Source organism: Megascapheus bottae, chromosome 15 (assembly GCF_031878675.1).
Source record: "Megascapheus bottae isolate mThoBot1 chromosome 15, mThoBot2.hap1, whole genome shotgun sequence".
Classification (NCBI taxonomy): Eukaryota; Metazoa; Chordata; class Mammalia; order Rodentia; family Geomyidae; genus Megascapheus; species Megascapheus bottae.
The window spans coordinates 53,019,454-53,035,643 of record NC_143523.1 but is presented as its reverse complement, the minus strand read 5'-3'; the positions used below and the strand labels follow the sequence as shown (position 1 = coordinate 53,035,643).

Below are 16,190 nucleotides of genomic sequence, written 5' to 3'. Positions count from 1 at the left end.
TTTTGCTGGGAATAGATAAGCCTCTTAGCTCTGAACCATCTGTCCCTTCTGGACCTCAGTTCTGTGTGCACTGTAAACATCAACACCTGTACCCTCCCCCCCACACACACACGAAGAAAGTTAGGGAAGGGAAGGCATACCCCAAGCCATGCCCCTTTGTGAGCACCTTATATCTTCTCATGAGTCCTCCCAGGAGCACTGAGATATCCATTCTGCACAGAGGGAGCTATTGTACCTAGGTCACGCTGGGCTTTGTGCCCTGATGTACTGGACAATATTGTCCCTCTTCTTCTCATGACCTATGATGGTGAGATAGCCTGCAGGTTGAGATGGTTTTCTTTTACAAGAACATGGACGTTCAGGCCCCATTATGAACTTTCTCAAACAAGGATGTTCTGTGGTATTTTACTGTTTATTTATTTAGATGTATTTGTTTAGTTTCTCCTTCAGGGCAGGAGGTTAAGAAAAGTGTTTAGATTCCAGGACTTGCTGACACTCTGCAGTCCTGACTCATCATAGAGTCTTGCTACCTTGCACTCTAGCAGGTTTAGGAGTTTCTGATCTGAGTTGCCACAGGTCATGAGGGCAGGAGTTGTGGGGTAGGGCTCAATTTTCAGCAATGGATGGGTTCTGAGGGGCCAAAGCCCTGTGGGTCCAGGCCCTGGAGTTCTAGAACTTTCTCAGGGCTCTTGCTGCTTGAGATGAAGCCCTCCTTATCCCAGTGTAGTGCTGTGAAAGTCACAAGGGGCCATCGTGGAGCTTCTGGATGTCTCTGGCTCTGGACATGAGGGTTTCAGTTGGTAGAGCCGGGCTCTGGGAAAGTCACACCTGTGGGAGTGCTCCAGGCACCACCCAAGGCTGGGCCTTCACCTTGCAAACTCTGCAGACCCGCGTGCGATTTCCTGGGAGGGAGCAACAGGCAGACAAGAAGGAGGGGACAGAAAATGGTGGAGGGAGAGAAGGAGAGAGAGACAATGAATTTTTTTTGCTTGTTTGTTTTTGTTTTCTTTTGTGCTGGTTCTGGAGCTCAAACTCAGGACCTAGGTGCTGCCCCTGAGCAGTTTTTCTTAAGTCTACTGCTGTGCCACTTGAGCCACAGCTCCACTTTCAGCTTGTTTTGGTGCTTAAATGGATTTAGAAGTCTCCCAAACATTCCTGCCCCTGCAGTCTTTGAACCACGATCCTCAGATGTCAGCCTCTTGAGTAGCTGACATCTGTATGAGTTGCCACTGTCCTGCTAAACACAATTTCTTTTTTTTTTTGCCAGCCCATCCTGGGACTTGAATTCAAGGCCTGGATATTCAAGGCTACAACTCTACCACTTGAGCCACAGCACCACTTCTGGCTTTTTCTGTGTATGTGGTACCAGGGAATCGAACTCAGGGTTTTGTACATGCTAGTTAAGCACTCTACCACTAGGCCACACTCCTGGCCCCCAAGGGACACAATAAAACAAACAAACAAAACTCAAAACAAAAACTAGATTTTACTGTCCTCCCTGAAGCCAAGAAGAGGCCTTTTAAGACAAATAATAAATAAAACTCAGTAACTGTTTCTGAACTAAAAGGAGATACAAATGAATGAGGAGGGTTAAGTTGTGGTAATAAAAATTATTCCTCTCTTTTGTTCAAAACATTACTATATACTCTGTAATGTGGACGTTAAAAGCATAGAGTCTGGAGTCTAATTATTTGGACTAAAAAAACCCTTGTGCTAGTCATTAGCTGGGTGACAAGTTTCCTTCCTTCCTTCCTTCCTTCCTTCCTTCCTTCCTTCCTTCCTTCCTTCCTTCCTTCCTTCCTTCTCCTCCTCCTCTTCCCCTTCCTCCATCTTCTCCTTCTCCTCCTCCTCTTCCTCCTCTTTCATGTGCTGGTCATGAAGCTTGAACTCAAAGAGATATATTTCTGTCCAATGCTGATATTCTACCACTTGAGCCATACCCTTCACTTCTGACTTTTTTTTTCTGGTTAATTGGTGATAAGAATCTCATAGCTGGGTTCCAGTGGCTCATGCCTGTAATCCTAGCTATTCAAGAGACTGAGAACTGAGGATTGCAGTTTGAAGCCAGCCCTGGCAGAAAAGTCTGTGAGACTCCAATAAACCACTCAGAAAAAAGCCAGAAGTGACACTGTGGCTCAAGTGGTAAAGCTCTAGCCTTGAGCACAAAGAGGCTCAGAGACAGTGCCTAGGATCTGAGTTCAAGTTCCAACACCAACAAAAATGAAAATAAAATGAAAAATCTTGTGGACTTGCTGACTTCAAACTTTGATCTTTAGATCTTAGCCTCCTGAGTAGCCAGAATTATAGATATAAGCCACTGGCACCCAGCCCAACAAATCATAACTTTTCTGTGCTTTGATCTCTCCTGTGTGAAAATGAGGACAGTCATAGTATCTAACTTTTAGGATTACTTTGAGATTAAGTGTGTTAGCAGATATAAATCCTTCTCCTCCTCCTCTTACTCCTCCTCCTCTTCCTTCTCCTCCTCTTCCTTCTCCTCCTCCTCCTTATGGTGATATAAGCACATGCTAAATTAAAAATAGATTTAATTATCATAATTCATCTATAAGCTTCATTCATTAATTATACATAAGTGCTAACACTAGTATGATTTTCTTCCTACTTCTTCCCTTGAAAGCACTTTTATTTTTTCATAGCGATAATCACAACAATATAAAGTATACTCTTCTATTGACACAGTAGTATAAAAATTTTCTACCATTGTTCCTGATGGAGGTCCCATGGTTTCCTGCCCACTTCCTCTGCCTCCATTTCTACCACTAAATCTCAGACAGCCTTTTCTAGTTTTTATGATAAACATGGTGGTTAACTGATTGAGGAAAATCCTCTGCCTTCTCTTTGGTGCTTACTTTCACCAAGATTTGGAATCAGTTTCCCTACTTCTGGTCTCTGAATAGGCTTTATGACTTTTGTTGGCCAATAGCATTGGGTGGGATGAAAGTGGACCAATTTTGGACTGGATGCCTGCTTAAAGAAGCCTTAATATATTCCTCATCTGTGTATGTGGAGCCCAGAAACCACTGGGGGAGCAGTCTGGAATAACATTCGTGGGGAATGAAAGACCTTGTACTAAATGCTCCAACTGGGTCCAACCTCCAACTCCAGATGGATGGGAGATCCCAGCCAAGATCCACAAAGCCACTTTTCCAAACTCAAAGAAGAATGGATGAGGCTTGTGGTGTGGTCACTGAGAAGCTAAGGCAGGAGGATTATGAGTTTGAGTTCAGCACCAGCTACATAGTGAGACTTTGTCTCAGATAGAAAAGGAAGGAGGAAAGAAGAAAAAGAAAAAAGGAAGGAAGGAAGGAAAATGAAAATGGAAAGAAATTCAGAAATAAAAGAGGGAAAGGAAGGAAGAAAGAGATAAAGAAAGAAAGGAGAGAAAGAAAGAAAACAAGGGAGAGAGAAGGGATGGAGACAGGAAGGGAAGGAGGGAGGGGGAGAGGAAGGGAAGGAAGGTGGGAGAAATGAAGGAGGGAAAGCAGGAAGGGGATGGAATCAGCTAAGCCTAGAAAACATACCTAGCGACATGAAGATTCGTGAAAAATCATACACACAAAGCTGGGAATGGCAGCTATGGGTATCATGACAAGCATCAAGACTATGGATCTGCGCTTTCTCTATCCCCTTCTTTCAAGACCCATTGTTCTGTGTCTTCAGGTCTTCTCTGGAATAAGAAATGTCAAGCCTCCACACTGTCTGTAATAGGTATCTTTCATCCCTGAAGCCTGAGGTCTTTTTGAGAACAGGATGGTCACGTGGTGGTTTATGCCTTCCACTGTGGGTCTGCCCCCAGGACAGAGCTCCTTTGCTGAGTTTTGACACAGACAGGTGACTGGCTCTCTGAACCTGGGCAGTCTCTCGGGTGCCAAGGCCTCCCATGCATTTTTTCTATGGCAGCCTCAGTACAGATTTCAAGAAAATGGTTGACAGGGGCTTCAGATTCATAGATATTTCCACTGATGGAGTGAGAGACTCCATGTCCGCAATAACCAGGAACAAGGTGGACTGGAGGCGTGACAAAAGTTGTCACATATAAGCTCTAGGAAACAACACAAGCAAGTGTGAGGCTGCGAGTTTAAACTCTAGTACCAGGCTGCTATGTGGAAAGTTATGCACTTTCTAAATACTTGAGAAACTGTTTTGTAAAGTGAAGTGGTAAATGTGGTCAACACAGCACACCAGCCATTTATCACCATAAGTTTGGAAGTTTGGAAAGTGGTTTAGCTCCTTTAATGCAGAATCCTGGCTGTCTACAGTATGTTGTCTATATCTTGCATGCAGCAGAGCTCTCACATCCAGAGCAATGCTTAGGAAGGCTTTAGACTGAGAACAATCACTTCTGCAAATGGAGATGTGAGTTCTCTCTGAACTGGGACATAAGACTGGATTTCAGGAGATTGGCAAATTCCAAAATCCTGCTGTGTGTCACCTAACACCTGATTCATCGCCTTCCTTCTCTCTGATTTCCAGGTTGGCTCTTATGACAGCCTGGACAAGAATGAGCAGGCATTGCTGTTCCATGTTGGCATACTTCCTGAGGCCTGCGGAGGGCCTGGCCTTCATCTTAGGTAACAGGCCATGTGCCATGTGGCAGGCTGGATGCCAAGTGCTTTATGGACACGGGGTCCCCGCTGACTCCTCACCACAGCTTAAGGCTCAGCCAAGCTGGGGATCTGTTCAAAGGCACACAGCTAACAGACTCCTGCATCCACCTCACTTATGATGACTGTCCTCTGGAGAAGAAACTTTCCCTCCCGAGAAAGGCAGATTATCACGGAGGAAAGAGGTCCATAGACCCTGGCTTCTGTTTCTGCCTCAGTTTCTTTCTGAGTCTCAGTTTCTCAATCTATGTATTAGACACAAGATCTCACAAGGAGGGAGGGACCCAAGGATTCTAAAGAGATCTTATGTAGGACCCAGCCAATATATTTGTTTCACTCTTCTTGTTCTAAATTTATCTATTTCAACAACAGGATTTAAAAAATAAGAAATCCAGTCTCCAGGTAAGAACCATGGATCTAAATAGTTCCTCCACATTGTCATATGACTGTCAGGAAGGTTGATCTTGGGCTGTGCACAAGGAGCAATGCGACTGTTTCTTATGAACTGTGTGTGTGTGTGTGTGTGTGTGTGTGTGTGTGTGTGTGTGGTGTGTGGCTATGTCTCTATCTCTGGCTTTCTAAATGTACTTGCGAGGCACATGTCATCTATGCTTTTGTGTGGGTATGTATGTACCTGTGAATATAGGTGTTCATGCATGGTATGTGTACATGCCTGTGTGTTTAGTCCATGGTTTATTCATGTCATTGTGTGTAGTGTTTTGCTGACATAGGTAGGTGGGTAAATGTTTGTGTGTGTGCTGTGCATACCTGTGCATAGCTGTGTGACATATATGTGTATGTATGTATTTGTATACATATCTGTGTGCGCATGTGTATCTGCGTGTATCTCTCTCTGTGTGGTGTGTGGTATATGTATTTGTGTCTGTCTGCTTGGCCTGTGTGTAGTACGTATAGATCTCCCTGCATGTCACTGTGTATGTCCTTGTGTGCTGTGTCTGTGTGTTCACATGCACTTGTATGTATGGGGTATGTATTTGTGGATGTACCCTTCCCCCAGTTTCTCTTCCTGCCTGTGTGCACCCTCCCAGAGAGGGTTAAAGAGGATGGGCAGGCTGGAACAAGCCACTTTCAGTGGGAAGCCTCTGCCTGGCTCTTCCTAAGTTTGCACCTCATTTCACAGAAATGCTGCAGCTCCTCCTCCGTTCCTCCTCCTCCAAGCCTGGGGGAACTGAGCTGTAGTCAACCATGCTCACCCTCCACCTCGCCTGGGCGGGTGCCTCACACTCAGTTCTCAGCTCTTGAGGTGTATGTGTGACAACTGGTTATTTTTACTCAGCCCCACTCTGGGTGTGATGCCAGTTGGGAGGAAGGGCTGCTGGGGTGGTCTGAGACCGGAGGAGCCATCAGCTCCCCACTCTCTGCTTCTACCACCATCTTTCCCACCCAGGCTTCCTCTCAGTTAGACATAAGGACCCAAGGCTCTGCCACTGATTCTACAATCAGGCTCCTTTGCCTGCAGCCCTGAGGAACCAGCAGGGCTGCAAAGCTGAAGTGCTAGCAAGATATTGATGTGCAGCCTTCCTTCAGCGCTCATACCATTTTGTTGATCTATGGCCCTCTGACCAAAAGTCTCAAGGTCCAGCAGCACAGCACACATACCTCAGGACAGAAATCCCAAAAGTGAGGGGCTGCATGTCACCTGGAACCTCAGTGCTAGGAACCCATAGCTCTCTTAGGCCAGGGTCTGTACCCTATAATGCTCATTGGATCTCTTCTCCAAGCCTGAGAATGGCCAGTCTTTGGTCTTCTCTGACTCATCCTGAGCATGGAGTCTAGTGTTGAGCCTCCAGCCTGGTGATTAGGACTGAGGTTAGGCTGCCTAAATCTTTTGGGAGCCATCTTGTCTTCCACCAAACTGGGGCTTCTCACACTCAGATTCCCCGTTCCCCATCTCCACACACCTGCCAGTGAGTTGTACTGTGATCAGTACTTCAGGCCTACAGGCAGGCAGGCTTGGGTTACAGAGTCTGTGAGTAGCCCCCTCTCTTCCTCTGGGCCTCCTACCCACCTCTTCCAGGCTCCTTGCTTCCTCATTCCTCCCTCTCCTCCCATTTAACTTCCTACCTCCATCGTTATTTCCAGCATCATGCAAGCCTCCATCCTGGCTATTTCCTCTGCTGGCCTTTCCTTATATTTCATAAATGTTAAGACAGCTCCTTCTGACTCCTCCCATCCAAGATGAGATATTCTCTCAACACACACCTCCTGTCTGATCTTCCTCCCTTCCTTCCCTCCCTCTCTCCCTCTCTCCCTCCCTCTCTCCCTCCCTCCCTCCCTCCTTCCTTCTCTCCCTCCCTTTAATTCCCTCCTTCCTTCCTAAATTTCTTTACTCCCTCCCTTCCCTCCTCTCTCCCTTCTTCTACCTCTCTTTTCCTTTCTTCCTTTTTTTTTCCGTGTTGGGATCCAGCCTAGGGTCTTGTGCATTTTAAGCAAGTGCTCTTCTACCAGTGAACCAGTGAGCCATATCCTTAGTTGTTTTTCTTTTTTTCCTTGCCTAGAACTCATTATTCTCCCACCTCAGTATCCTGGGTGCTGGGACTACAGGCATGTGTCAGGCCCGGCCTTCACACCATCTCTTATTGCTTTCCCTTGACAGAATGTGTCCAGTTTTAAATAGTTGATTATAAACAATAGTTGATTTTGTTGCCTCCTTGGGTGATAGAAGCTCCACGATGCTGTGATCACACGTGTTTGTGGGCCCCTCTGTACTATTGCAAGAGGCCAGGTATAGGAGGGGGATGAGTGAAAGTCTGGCTTGCCCTATGTCCCTGTGTCCCAGCAGGGCATAGATACTTACCTTTCTGGGTTGTCTGGTTGCGGCTAGAAACTAGGCGACAACAGAACCTGAGTTTCCCAGGCTTGGCAAAATTCCTTCTCCCTGAGGGCACAAAGAAACACAGGCACTTCAGTGGGTTTGGTATATCCAGGGATGCACCTTGGCAGAGATAGCTGTAGTGAGTTTCTACTTCCAAGGTTCAGTGTACAGAACTATTTATTCAGGGGAACTAGGATGAGCCAGGCTTCATGAGGGAAGAGGTGGTCATTTGTGTTGGTGTGTGCATGTGTGAGTTGGTAGTGCTCTTATTTGGCTTTATTTTTGTCAGTCCTGGGGACTGAACACTGTCCTTGGGTTTTCTCGAGGCTAGGGCTCTACTACTTGAGCAACAGCACCACTTCTGGCTCTTTTTTATGCATGTGGTACCGAGGAATTGAATCCAGATCTTTGTGCATGCCTCTTATTTGGCATTTTTGCTCAAGACTGGAGCTCTACTACTTAAGCAAGATCTGCACTTCTAGGCTTTTTGTGGTCAACTGAAACTTCAACTCTTAGGGAGTTTTCTTCCCTGGTTGGCTTTGAACAAGAATAAGAAGTAGGCTTTGTTATTACTTTTCAAAAACAGCAAAGTCAGCTTTGGTCAGTAACAATGCTAGGAGAATAGATCTTTTTCATTCTGCCCCAGTCTGAAAAACCCCTTTGGCATGGATGTTCTTCCACACAACAATTCTCCTGGCAATCTAGTCAAATTCTAAATAGAAGAAATGTTTTATGTACACACAGCTTTGTTCCACATATGACTATAGATGACATTATAAGCCACTGCCATGCACAAGCATATGAATTCACAATAGCAAGCTTCTGTCAGGCTGGTAAGTTACAAGTACAAGTGCTAATTGAATAATACCACTTCTGTAATCTAACAGATCATCTTAAAGGGATAGAAAACTATGGGGAAAGACAGAAAGCTCTAATACTTACCTCTTTGAATCAAGAATGGCAGGAGAGCCAAATATTGGCATCCATAGGGCTGAGAAGATCATTCCTCCCTCCTCCTCTCCCACGTCCCAACACATACATCTCATTGCACCCATTCACCTATGCATGTTTTCTATGCAGGAGGTGTTGGAATGCTCAAATTTAGACAGTTAACCAGGTAATTTGATCTACGCGCCCTACAAATGGATGGCTCTGAAATTCCAGACAAGAAGGACTTGTTTCCCACTGTCTAGTAGAGCAGCCATGAATTGTAAGGAAGCTGGTGGAGAGGTGGGTGGAGGTTCTGGCTCTAAAGCTGTTCCAAGCAACCAGTTGGGGTGCTATAGTGGGTAAAGGAGCTGCATAGGTTCAGAAGCTATGGCTCATGTCGTTCCAGAGCTCAGAATGGTCTTCTCAGACACACTAACAGCTGTCCCTGACTTCTCAGGGGGAACGCAGAGGGCAGGGGGTAGGGGGGCGTGGGGCAGCCCTACCTTCCAAGGAGAAGACGGAGAAACAGAGCAGCAGGATGAAAAGCAAGCTGGAAAGGACTAGAAGTCTCATAGTGAGGTGCAGGGAGTCTCAGGTGCTGGGGAAGGAAATGTCTCACAGAAGGGCCTCTCTCGAATTCTGGCAGGCATTTATAGAAGACACAGAGAGGTATTTCCTGATTGGCAGGGCACCACACCCTTGGAGGAAGTCTCATAAAAAGTAGAGTCTGTCCCTCCTAAGAGGAATAAATAAAACAAGAAAAAGCACTCAGATATTCAAGAAGTCAAGAACATTAAGTGATTTGAAGCACAGAGAACTATAAATGCCTAGCCCTGAGAGTTAGCTTTCTAACTGGCCTCAGTGGTTAGGAAATGCCTGCTGCACAGTTGAAGGTTAACTTTTAATGTCAGTAATAGTCCCATTAAATTCAGACTTTCATATTCATCCCTTAGATGTGGCTGGGAGAAGGACCATAAAATCATCTGTGAAGCATCAGAGAGAGTGAAATGGCCCCGGGCTGGAAGGCTTACTCTGACACCTGCCAGAAGTGTGACCTTGAATTTGTCTCTAAGTCTGCTGCCCACCTGTGAAATGGCACAGGATTACTTTCCTCATGGACTACATGAAAATGTCTACAAGAAAGCTATCTGCACCAAGCTGGGAACTTATCCATTTTTTTTAGTTATTTTAGGCTGCAGCTGGCCCTTGGTAGGAGATGGGTATGAAATGGAAAGGTACTTTAGGTACAGAGTCACCCAGAACAAGACATGGAGAAGATGAGGGGCCATCTCACCAGGGCATGAGTTATGAAAACTGACTCTGAGTGCAGGAGATTCTGTTGTCATCCATTCATTGGACACATGTCCCAAGATGGGCCATGCTTTAGGCCTCAGGGATACAGAAGATGCTGTTCCTGGCCTGGAGGGGTGATGGTGTGGAGGGGGAGTGTGTGGGGAGCTTCTGTTGGTGGCCGCAGCAGTGTGGACAGGTGTCTGCCACATGGTTGTTGTGTTGGCCATATAAAAGAAAAGAAAGTCATTATGCTGTCGGGGTGGGGAATGAGAGGAAGGCTGTACAGAGGTGGAAGAGAGTGGATGGATGAGTGGATTAAGTGGTACATATATACAATGTATTCATCCACTAGAAAGAATAATATGGTGTCAAATGTAAGGACATTGATAGACCTAGCACAAATCATGTTAAATAAAGTAAGCCAGGCCCAGAGGGACAAAGGGTACATGTCTTCTCTCACATGTAGAATATTGGATCTAAAATACAACTATTGTGCATGATGCCATATATGGGGCTTATAGTATTTACACACAAACAAACTGACTAAATGAGGGTATACTTAGGACTCCAAAGGCATAACTCCTCTGGATATTTAATGTCCTTTTTATCAAAATGAATATCAGGAAGTGGAAACATATTTGGGGAGGGAGAGCAAATGAGAAGCATAGGAATGGAAGAGGAATGAGCAAATGTAGTCATTATATTCAATGTACACTGTGTAAAAACTAAACTATGTAACTTGAGATTAGGGACATGAGGGAAAAAAATGAAGAATGAATGAAGGGGTGCCATTGGCCAAGAAGCACTGGTACTTCTGACTTATGGAATTGTAACCCCTTTGTACAAGAAAAAAAAATGGAGGCATGGAAGACTTTGGTTGGGCAGAGCATGATGATATAAATATTCGAGGTTTCTTTTTCATCCAGGGATGGTCTTTTGAATGGTCTCTTAATAATGGCATCCAGATTCATGGAGGCCCTGGCCTTAGGGACCATGAAAGGACAGGTGTTTATATTCATTCTGCTGCTCAGCTGCCTAGAATGAGCTCAGACCCCACGTTCTGAGCCAACTTTCTAGATCAAGCTTGGTATCCCTGCCTCCAAAGCATTCCTGGGCCTGCATGCAGACAGTGCTGGCAAGAGCTGTGATGTTTCTATCATGATAGATCTCAGAGACACTGGGCTTGAGCCCAGGGGACAAATAAAAGGTTGAATTCTTGAGAGTTGGAGCAAGTGCTATAGACCCAATGTACCTTCTTTATACATAGTGGGGTCCATTTCTCTGGTTATTTGTGAGCAGTGTGTGGGTACTGCCATTCCTCCTATGTACTGAAAGTCCATTGTGCCACCTGCTCTCCTGCCCAGCCCAAGTGGTTATCCATAGAGATGGGAGAGAATGCTCAACAAGAAGAGACTACCCCACAGAAGAATAATCAGTACCATATACTCAAACTGGTGTCCAGTGGATGCAAACAGAAAGATACAAATACTCTTCCAGCTACAAGAGTAGAAGGGAAATGGCAACGATGGGGCTTCCACGAATTTGAGCACAAGATAGGCATTTATTTCTGGCTGGAGACAGAAATATAGTTATTCTGTAGGTAGGCCAGGAGCTTCTTTTGGGAGACAAGCCAGTGAAGAAGATAGGGTTAGCCATCTGTCCTATGCTTTGGTACATATGCCTTTCTACCCGAGGAAATGCTGCTGGGAATTACCATTTGAGGATGCCAGTATCTGTCCAGCTTTCCAGGATCTCTGTGGCTCCTGGCAGCCATGTCAGATGCTCCTTGTTGTTGGGGTCTGGCCCATGGTACACTTTTCCTAGCCCTCCTCCTCTGTTATAGCGAAAAAAAATTAGACCATATGCTCAGAACAGCTAAATGAGCAAATCAATGACCAGGAAATATGCCTGAATACAGAAATGCTTTTATATAATGTCAAAGGCTTTAAAGTTGTTGGATGCTGGTGACTCAAACCTGGAATCCTAGCTACTCAGGAAGCTGACATCTGAGGATCATGGTTTGAAGCCAGCCTGGGCAGGAAAGCCAGTGAGACTCATTTCCAGTAACCACCAAATGGCCAGAAGTGGAGCTATGGGTCCAGCCTTGAGCAAAAATGCTCAGAAACAATGCCTAAGCCCTGAGTTTAAGGACATGCGCGTGCACGTGTGCGTGCGCGCGCGCGCGCACACACACACACACACACACACACACACACACTTTTTGTTGTTGTTGGTTGTGGGGCTTGAACTCTGGGCCTGCGTGCTGTCCCTGAGCTCTTCAGTTCAAGGCTACTGCCCTACCCTTTGAGCCAAGCCCCACTTCCAGTTTTCTAGTGCTTAACTGGAGATAAGAAACTCATAGTCTTTAGTACCTGGGCTGGCTTTGAACCACAGTCCTCAAATCTCAGCCTCCTGAGTAGCTAGAATTGATTAGAGGTGTGAGCCTCCATGCCTGGCTAACACACACACTTTTAATCTGCACAAAGAAATTATTTGAGGCTGCTTGGTTTAAGGATTGACTGTATGTCATGTCAATCGCCTGTCATTCACGTGTTATCTGTTGTAACAGGTATTTGCATTGAAATAGACCCTTGTTGCTTTTGGTAAACTATCATGGATGGGGGGTGGGGAGAGGAAGAAAAGCCTACATGGCAGAGATGGGAAGGATTAGAGTAATTAATTGCATAGCTAAGAGAAGGAATAGGATAGCCAGGGGTATTGACCCTCACACAATCACACACAACTCTTAGACTGGCAGGTTTTTCTGGGACTATGGTTGGGACAGATTTAGTTGGAAGGATTCCATTTGTCTTTTTTTTTGGCAGGGGGAGGGGGATCTTGGAGATTGAACTCAGCCTGGGAGCTGTCCCAGGGCTCTTCAGCTCAACTTCAGCTCAAGCCTATTGCTCCACCCCTGGGTTGGGCCTTGTCCCTGAGCTCTTCAGCTCAAGGCTACCACCCTACTTTTGAACCAAACCCCACTTCTTATTTTCTAGGGGTTAGAGGTAAGAGTCTCAGGTACTTTTGTGCCGGAGCTGGCTTTGAACCTTGATCCTCAGATCTCAGCCTCCTGAGTAGCTAGGATTATTTTTCCTTTTCACCTACTCTTCCTTCCTTTTCTTCCTTTCTTCTCTTCTTTCTTTTCCCCTCTCTCTTTCTTTTGCCAGTACTGGGGCATAAGCTCAGGGCCTTATGCTCTTGCTTGGCTATTTTGCCCAAGGATGATGTTCTGCCATTTGAGTCACACCTCCACTTCTGGCTTTTGGCTTGAGTTGAAGAGTCTCACAAACTTTTCTGCCTGGCTGGCTTTGATTTTTCCATACTCAGCTCTTTGTCTCCAGAGTAGTTAAGATTACAGATGTGAGCCAGCTCACATCTGTTTTGTTATTCTAGTTTCTCTTTTCTTCCTCTTGTCTGGTACTGGACATTGAACTTCGAGGCTTGTACTCCATTGGCCGATTGCATCACTGAGCCTCATGCTTTGCATCCTCTGTTTCTTAAATGCTCACAAAACCAATTGCTGAAGCATACCTTTCCTCCACAAGTTGAAATAACACAGGCTCTAATTCCATGTGCAACCCTACACTCCAGGGACCACTGGTGTTCACAGATTTTCACTTGCTTTTAACATTTCAAAGATAGTTGTCAGCTCCTAGCTTGAAAGGAAGAAACACCTCTGGCCTTTTGGAATATTCATAATCTCATGCTGAGCTGAAAGAGGTGAAAATGAGAAGCATTTTTAATAGGGACACCTGTGAGTTTTAAACAGGAAGTCTTGCCCTCCACCTCCTCACATTTGAAGATATTCAAATATGAGGACTTGCTTGAGTGATTTCCAAAGATGATTTTGAAAACGTGGTAGCCATTGTGAGAAAGTCTACAGAGACACACCCAAGACACTGGGGAATTTATAAGGAACTAAAATTCAAGTCAAATCCCAGAAGTGCACCTTTTCTTGGCTTATGTCCTATATTGCTCTTAGGCAGCACCTTTTTCCTCCAAGAGGATTTTATAGACACCATAACGGACAAGAAATTACTTTTCTTAACTTGCTCAACAAACTCACAGCCCTCAGAATGGAGGGTGATGCCAGGTCCCCTTGGCCCCCATAGAACTTCTCAACTGGAACCTGGACTGTTGAATTCCAAAGCTGAAAACTATTCTCAGAGCTGTAGAACTCCCACACTGTTGGAAATAGACCATTAACATGGACATTTCGATCATATTCCACCCAGGCAGGAAAAATTCCTTTACTGTTGTCAGTTAACTTGAACTTCTTCCTAAGCTTCAAGGCTTGCAGGTCTTGACTGCTGCTACTGGGCCGACTGCTGAGTCAAGGCTGGCATGGTGGGGTGGGGGAAGAGTGCTTCCTCAATGCTTGCTTGTCTGCCTGGCTCATGGGTACTGTGAATTTCCACTGCTGTTCTGTTTACCTGTTGTCTTGGCTAGGGGATTATCTTGTCTCATATGGTGTTCACTCCAGGCCTAGGGATTCCTCCACTCGAAGTGCCAGGATCTTACCCTTTCCACCAGGCAATCAAGGCTGGTAGGGAGGCTAGAAGGCATGGTCCACAGACATTCCACACTGGTGTTGGAGCACCCGTGAAACCCGAGGACCCAAGTTTTTGACTTTTGACAGCTGTGTGGATCTCCTCCACCCTGTTTCCTGCCTCAGCACATTTTTAGGCAATTTGTGTTTTCCTGCTTCCCCCGTCCCCCTTGATCCAGGCTCTAATCAGAGCTGTTGTTTTAGCTGTGTGACTTGGACAAGTTGATCAACTTCAGTGCCTCTGTTTCTTACAATGTAAAATAGTAGCTGGAGCTGCAGAATTAACAGGTTTGCTTGATGGAGGTGAACAGCAAAGTACTAAGCTCTAGGTAAAGACCATGTAGTCTAGCTGATTTCTAGAACCAAGTGTATTGTTTCCCTGTCACCTTCAAAATGTTTATTGTATCAACATTTATCAACTGTGAAGGATGAAAGACTACACCTTCAATTAGATGAAGTCATATTCAAGAAATTCTAGTGAAATTAAGTGATTTTTCAATACTATCCAAGATCAAAAAAAATTTTTTTTCTGGTTTAAGATTTCTAACTTGTACAGAATTCTCCTGCACCATGCTGTTTTCTCATTGTATGACTAATTATTTGTATATAATTATATGAATATACAGTGATATAGCATGTGTGGAATGGTTGGGTGAAACCAATTACTATATTCATTACATTACACATTTTCCTCTTGTCTAGTTGTTTGCTAACCAATGTCTTCATTCCCTCTACTAGGGTACCCTTCTTTCCTCCGAATTATTTACCATTCCATAGACCAACAAATTTCTTTCTAGACCCATATTTCACTTAACACGGTATCCTTTAGGTTTACCCAACTTGTTACAAATAAAGCAAATTTCTAGGTTGATTCCTGTTCCATTTCAGATGCCTTTATCTCCTCATCTATTGATGGATACCAGGGTGATTCCATGTCTTGGTTCTTGTGACCATGAGGGTGCAGATACCTCAACAAAGATTTCAAGATCTCCAGGCATAGCTGGAAATCTCACTACCTTTTCCTCAAAATCTGCTCTAGTTACCCAATCTTCTGCTGTGTAGCTCAAAAGTATCTGCTTGCTCTACTGGGGGAATGTTCCTCTTGCAGAGATAGCAAACAAAACCCCCCACATACAGATGGAATTTAGGCCTGAATGACTGCTAGCCTGTTATCTATGGGCAAAAGAGAGGGATAAGAGATCTGACAGAAGTAACAGTGTGCAGGAAGAACAGGGTAGGGATATCATCAAGGATCTTCTGTGCCTTAGGTTTAAGAGGCGTCACCTTGCTTGATTCTTTCCCCCAACCTATCACTAGAAAAGGTAGGGTGAGCCACAAGGCTGCAGCTATGTAATCCCAGAGACGTCAGCTCATTGGAGGAGCCAGGGTTTTTGTGTTCAAGCCCTTGTGCTTGGAGGACTCTAGGTCCAGTGCTGTGGGGTAGAAACTTACGTGGCATCTTTCACCCCTTCCTAAAGTCTGAAGAACTTCTTACCAAGTGTTTTTAAATACTTCTACTTCCCAATATGACCTTGGGTACAGGGTGTGAGGGGGAAACCCAGGCTCCTCATTTTTCTACTGAATGTCAATTGTTTCCCAGCCACTCAGAATTTATGAGTGAAAATATTTCATTTTTCCAACTTCTTCTAAAAAATCACTTACTATTTCAATAAAATGGCTGACTGTGCTCACATCTTCAGAGGGTGACATCAATTGATTGAGCATATGCCCTAAGAGTTCTGTAGGATTTTCTCCTACTTCTCAAATCACAGAATTCAGTCGGGGTCCTGTAGGTGCAAGTTAATCACTCTGCTAATCAGGGAAACACGCCTCCCATGCTGCTGCCTGTGGGAACAGGGCACACAGCTCTCTTCATGCCAAAGCACCAGCCTGTCCCTTCCTCATTTGCTCCCTACTTCCTGCAAACGCCTGTTGCAATGATTCTAGGAGATAATCC

The 16,190-nt window shown here is 45.1% G+C and overlaps 1 protein-coding gene across 1 annotated transcript; it reads right to left on the bottom strand.

The window, feature by feature from the left end:
* Window positions 1–403: 403 nt before the first annotated feature.
* On the bottom strand, window positions 404–9,119 carry Gpr15lg (G protein-coupled receptor 15 ligand). Its single transcript, XM_090346996.1, has 3 exons — window positions 8,895–9,119; window positions 7,444–7,524; window positions 404–902 (listed from the first exon to the last, which is right to left on the bottom strand). Exons 1-3 carry the CDS (start codon window positions 8,962–8,964, stop codon window positions 823–825), a joined length of 231 nt encoding a protein of 76 aa, XP_090203122.1. The 5' UTR covers window positions 8,965–9,119; the 3' UTR covers window positions 404–822.
* Window positions 9,120–16,190: the final 7,071 nt, after the last annotated feature.

Excerpts from the sequence above, each read along its gene's own strand:
- Gpr15lg (XM_090346996.1), bottom strand. The coding sequence starts at position 8,964 with ATGAGACTTCTAGTCCTTTCCAGCTTGCTTTTCATCCTGCTGCTCTGT. Across the intron at positions 7,525-8,894 it reads CTCCGTCTTCTCCTTGGAAG|GGAGAAGGAATTTTGCCAAG; the intron begins GTAGGGCTGCCC and ends TTGTGCCCTCAG. Across the intron at positions 903-7,443 it reads CAACCAGACAACCCAGAAAG|GAAATCGCACGCGGGTCTGC; the intron begins GTAAGTATCTAT and ends GCTCCCTCCCAG.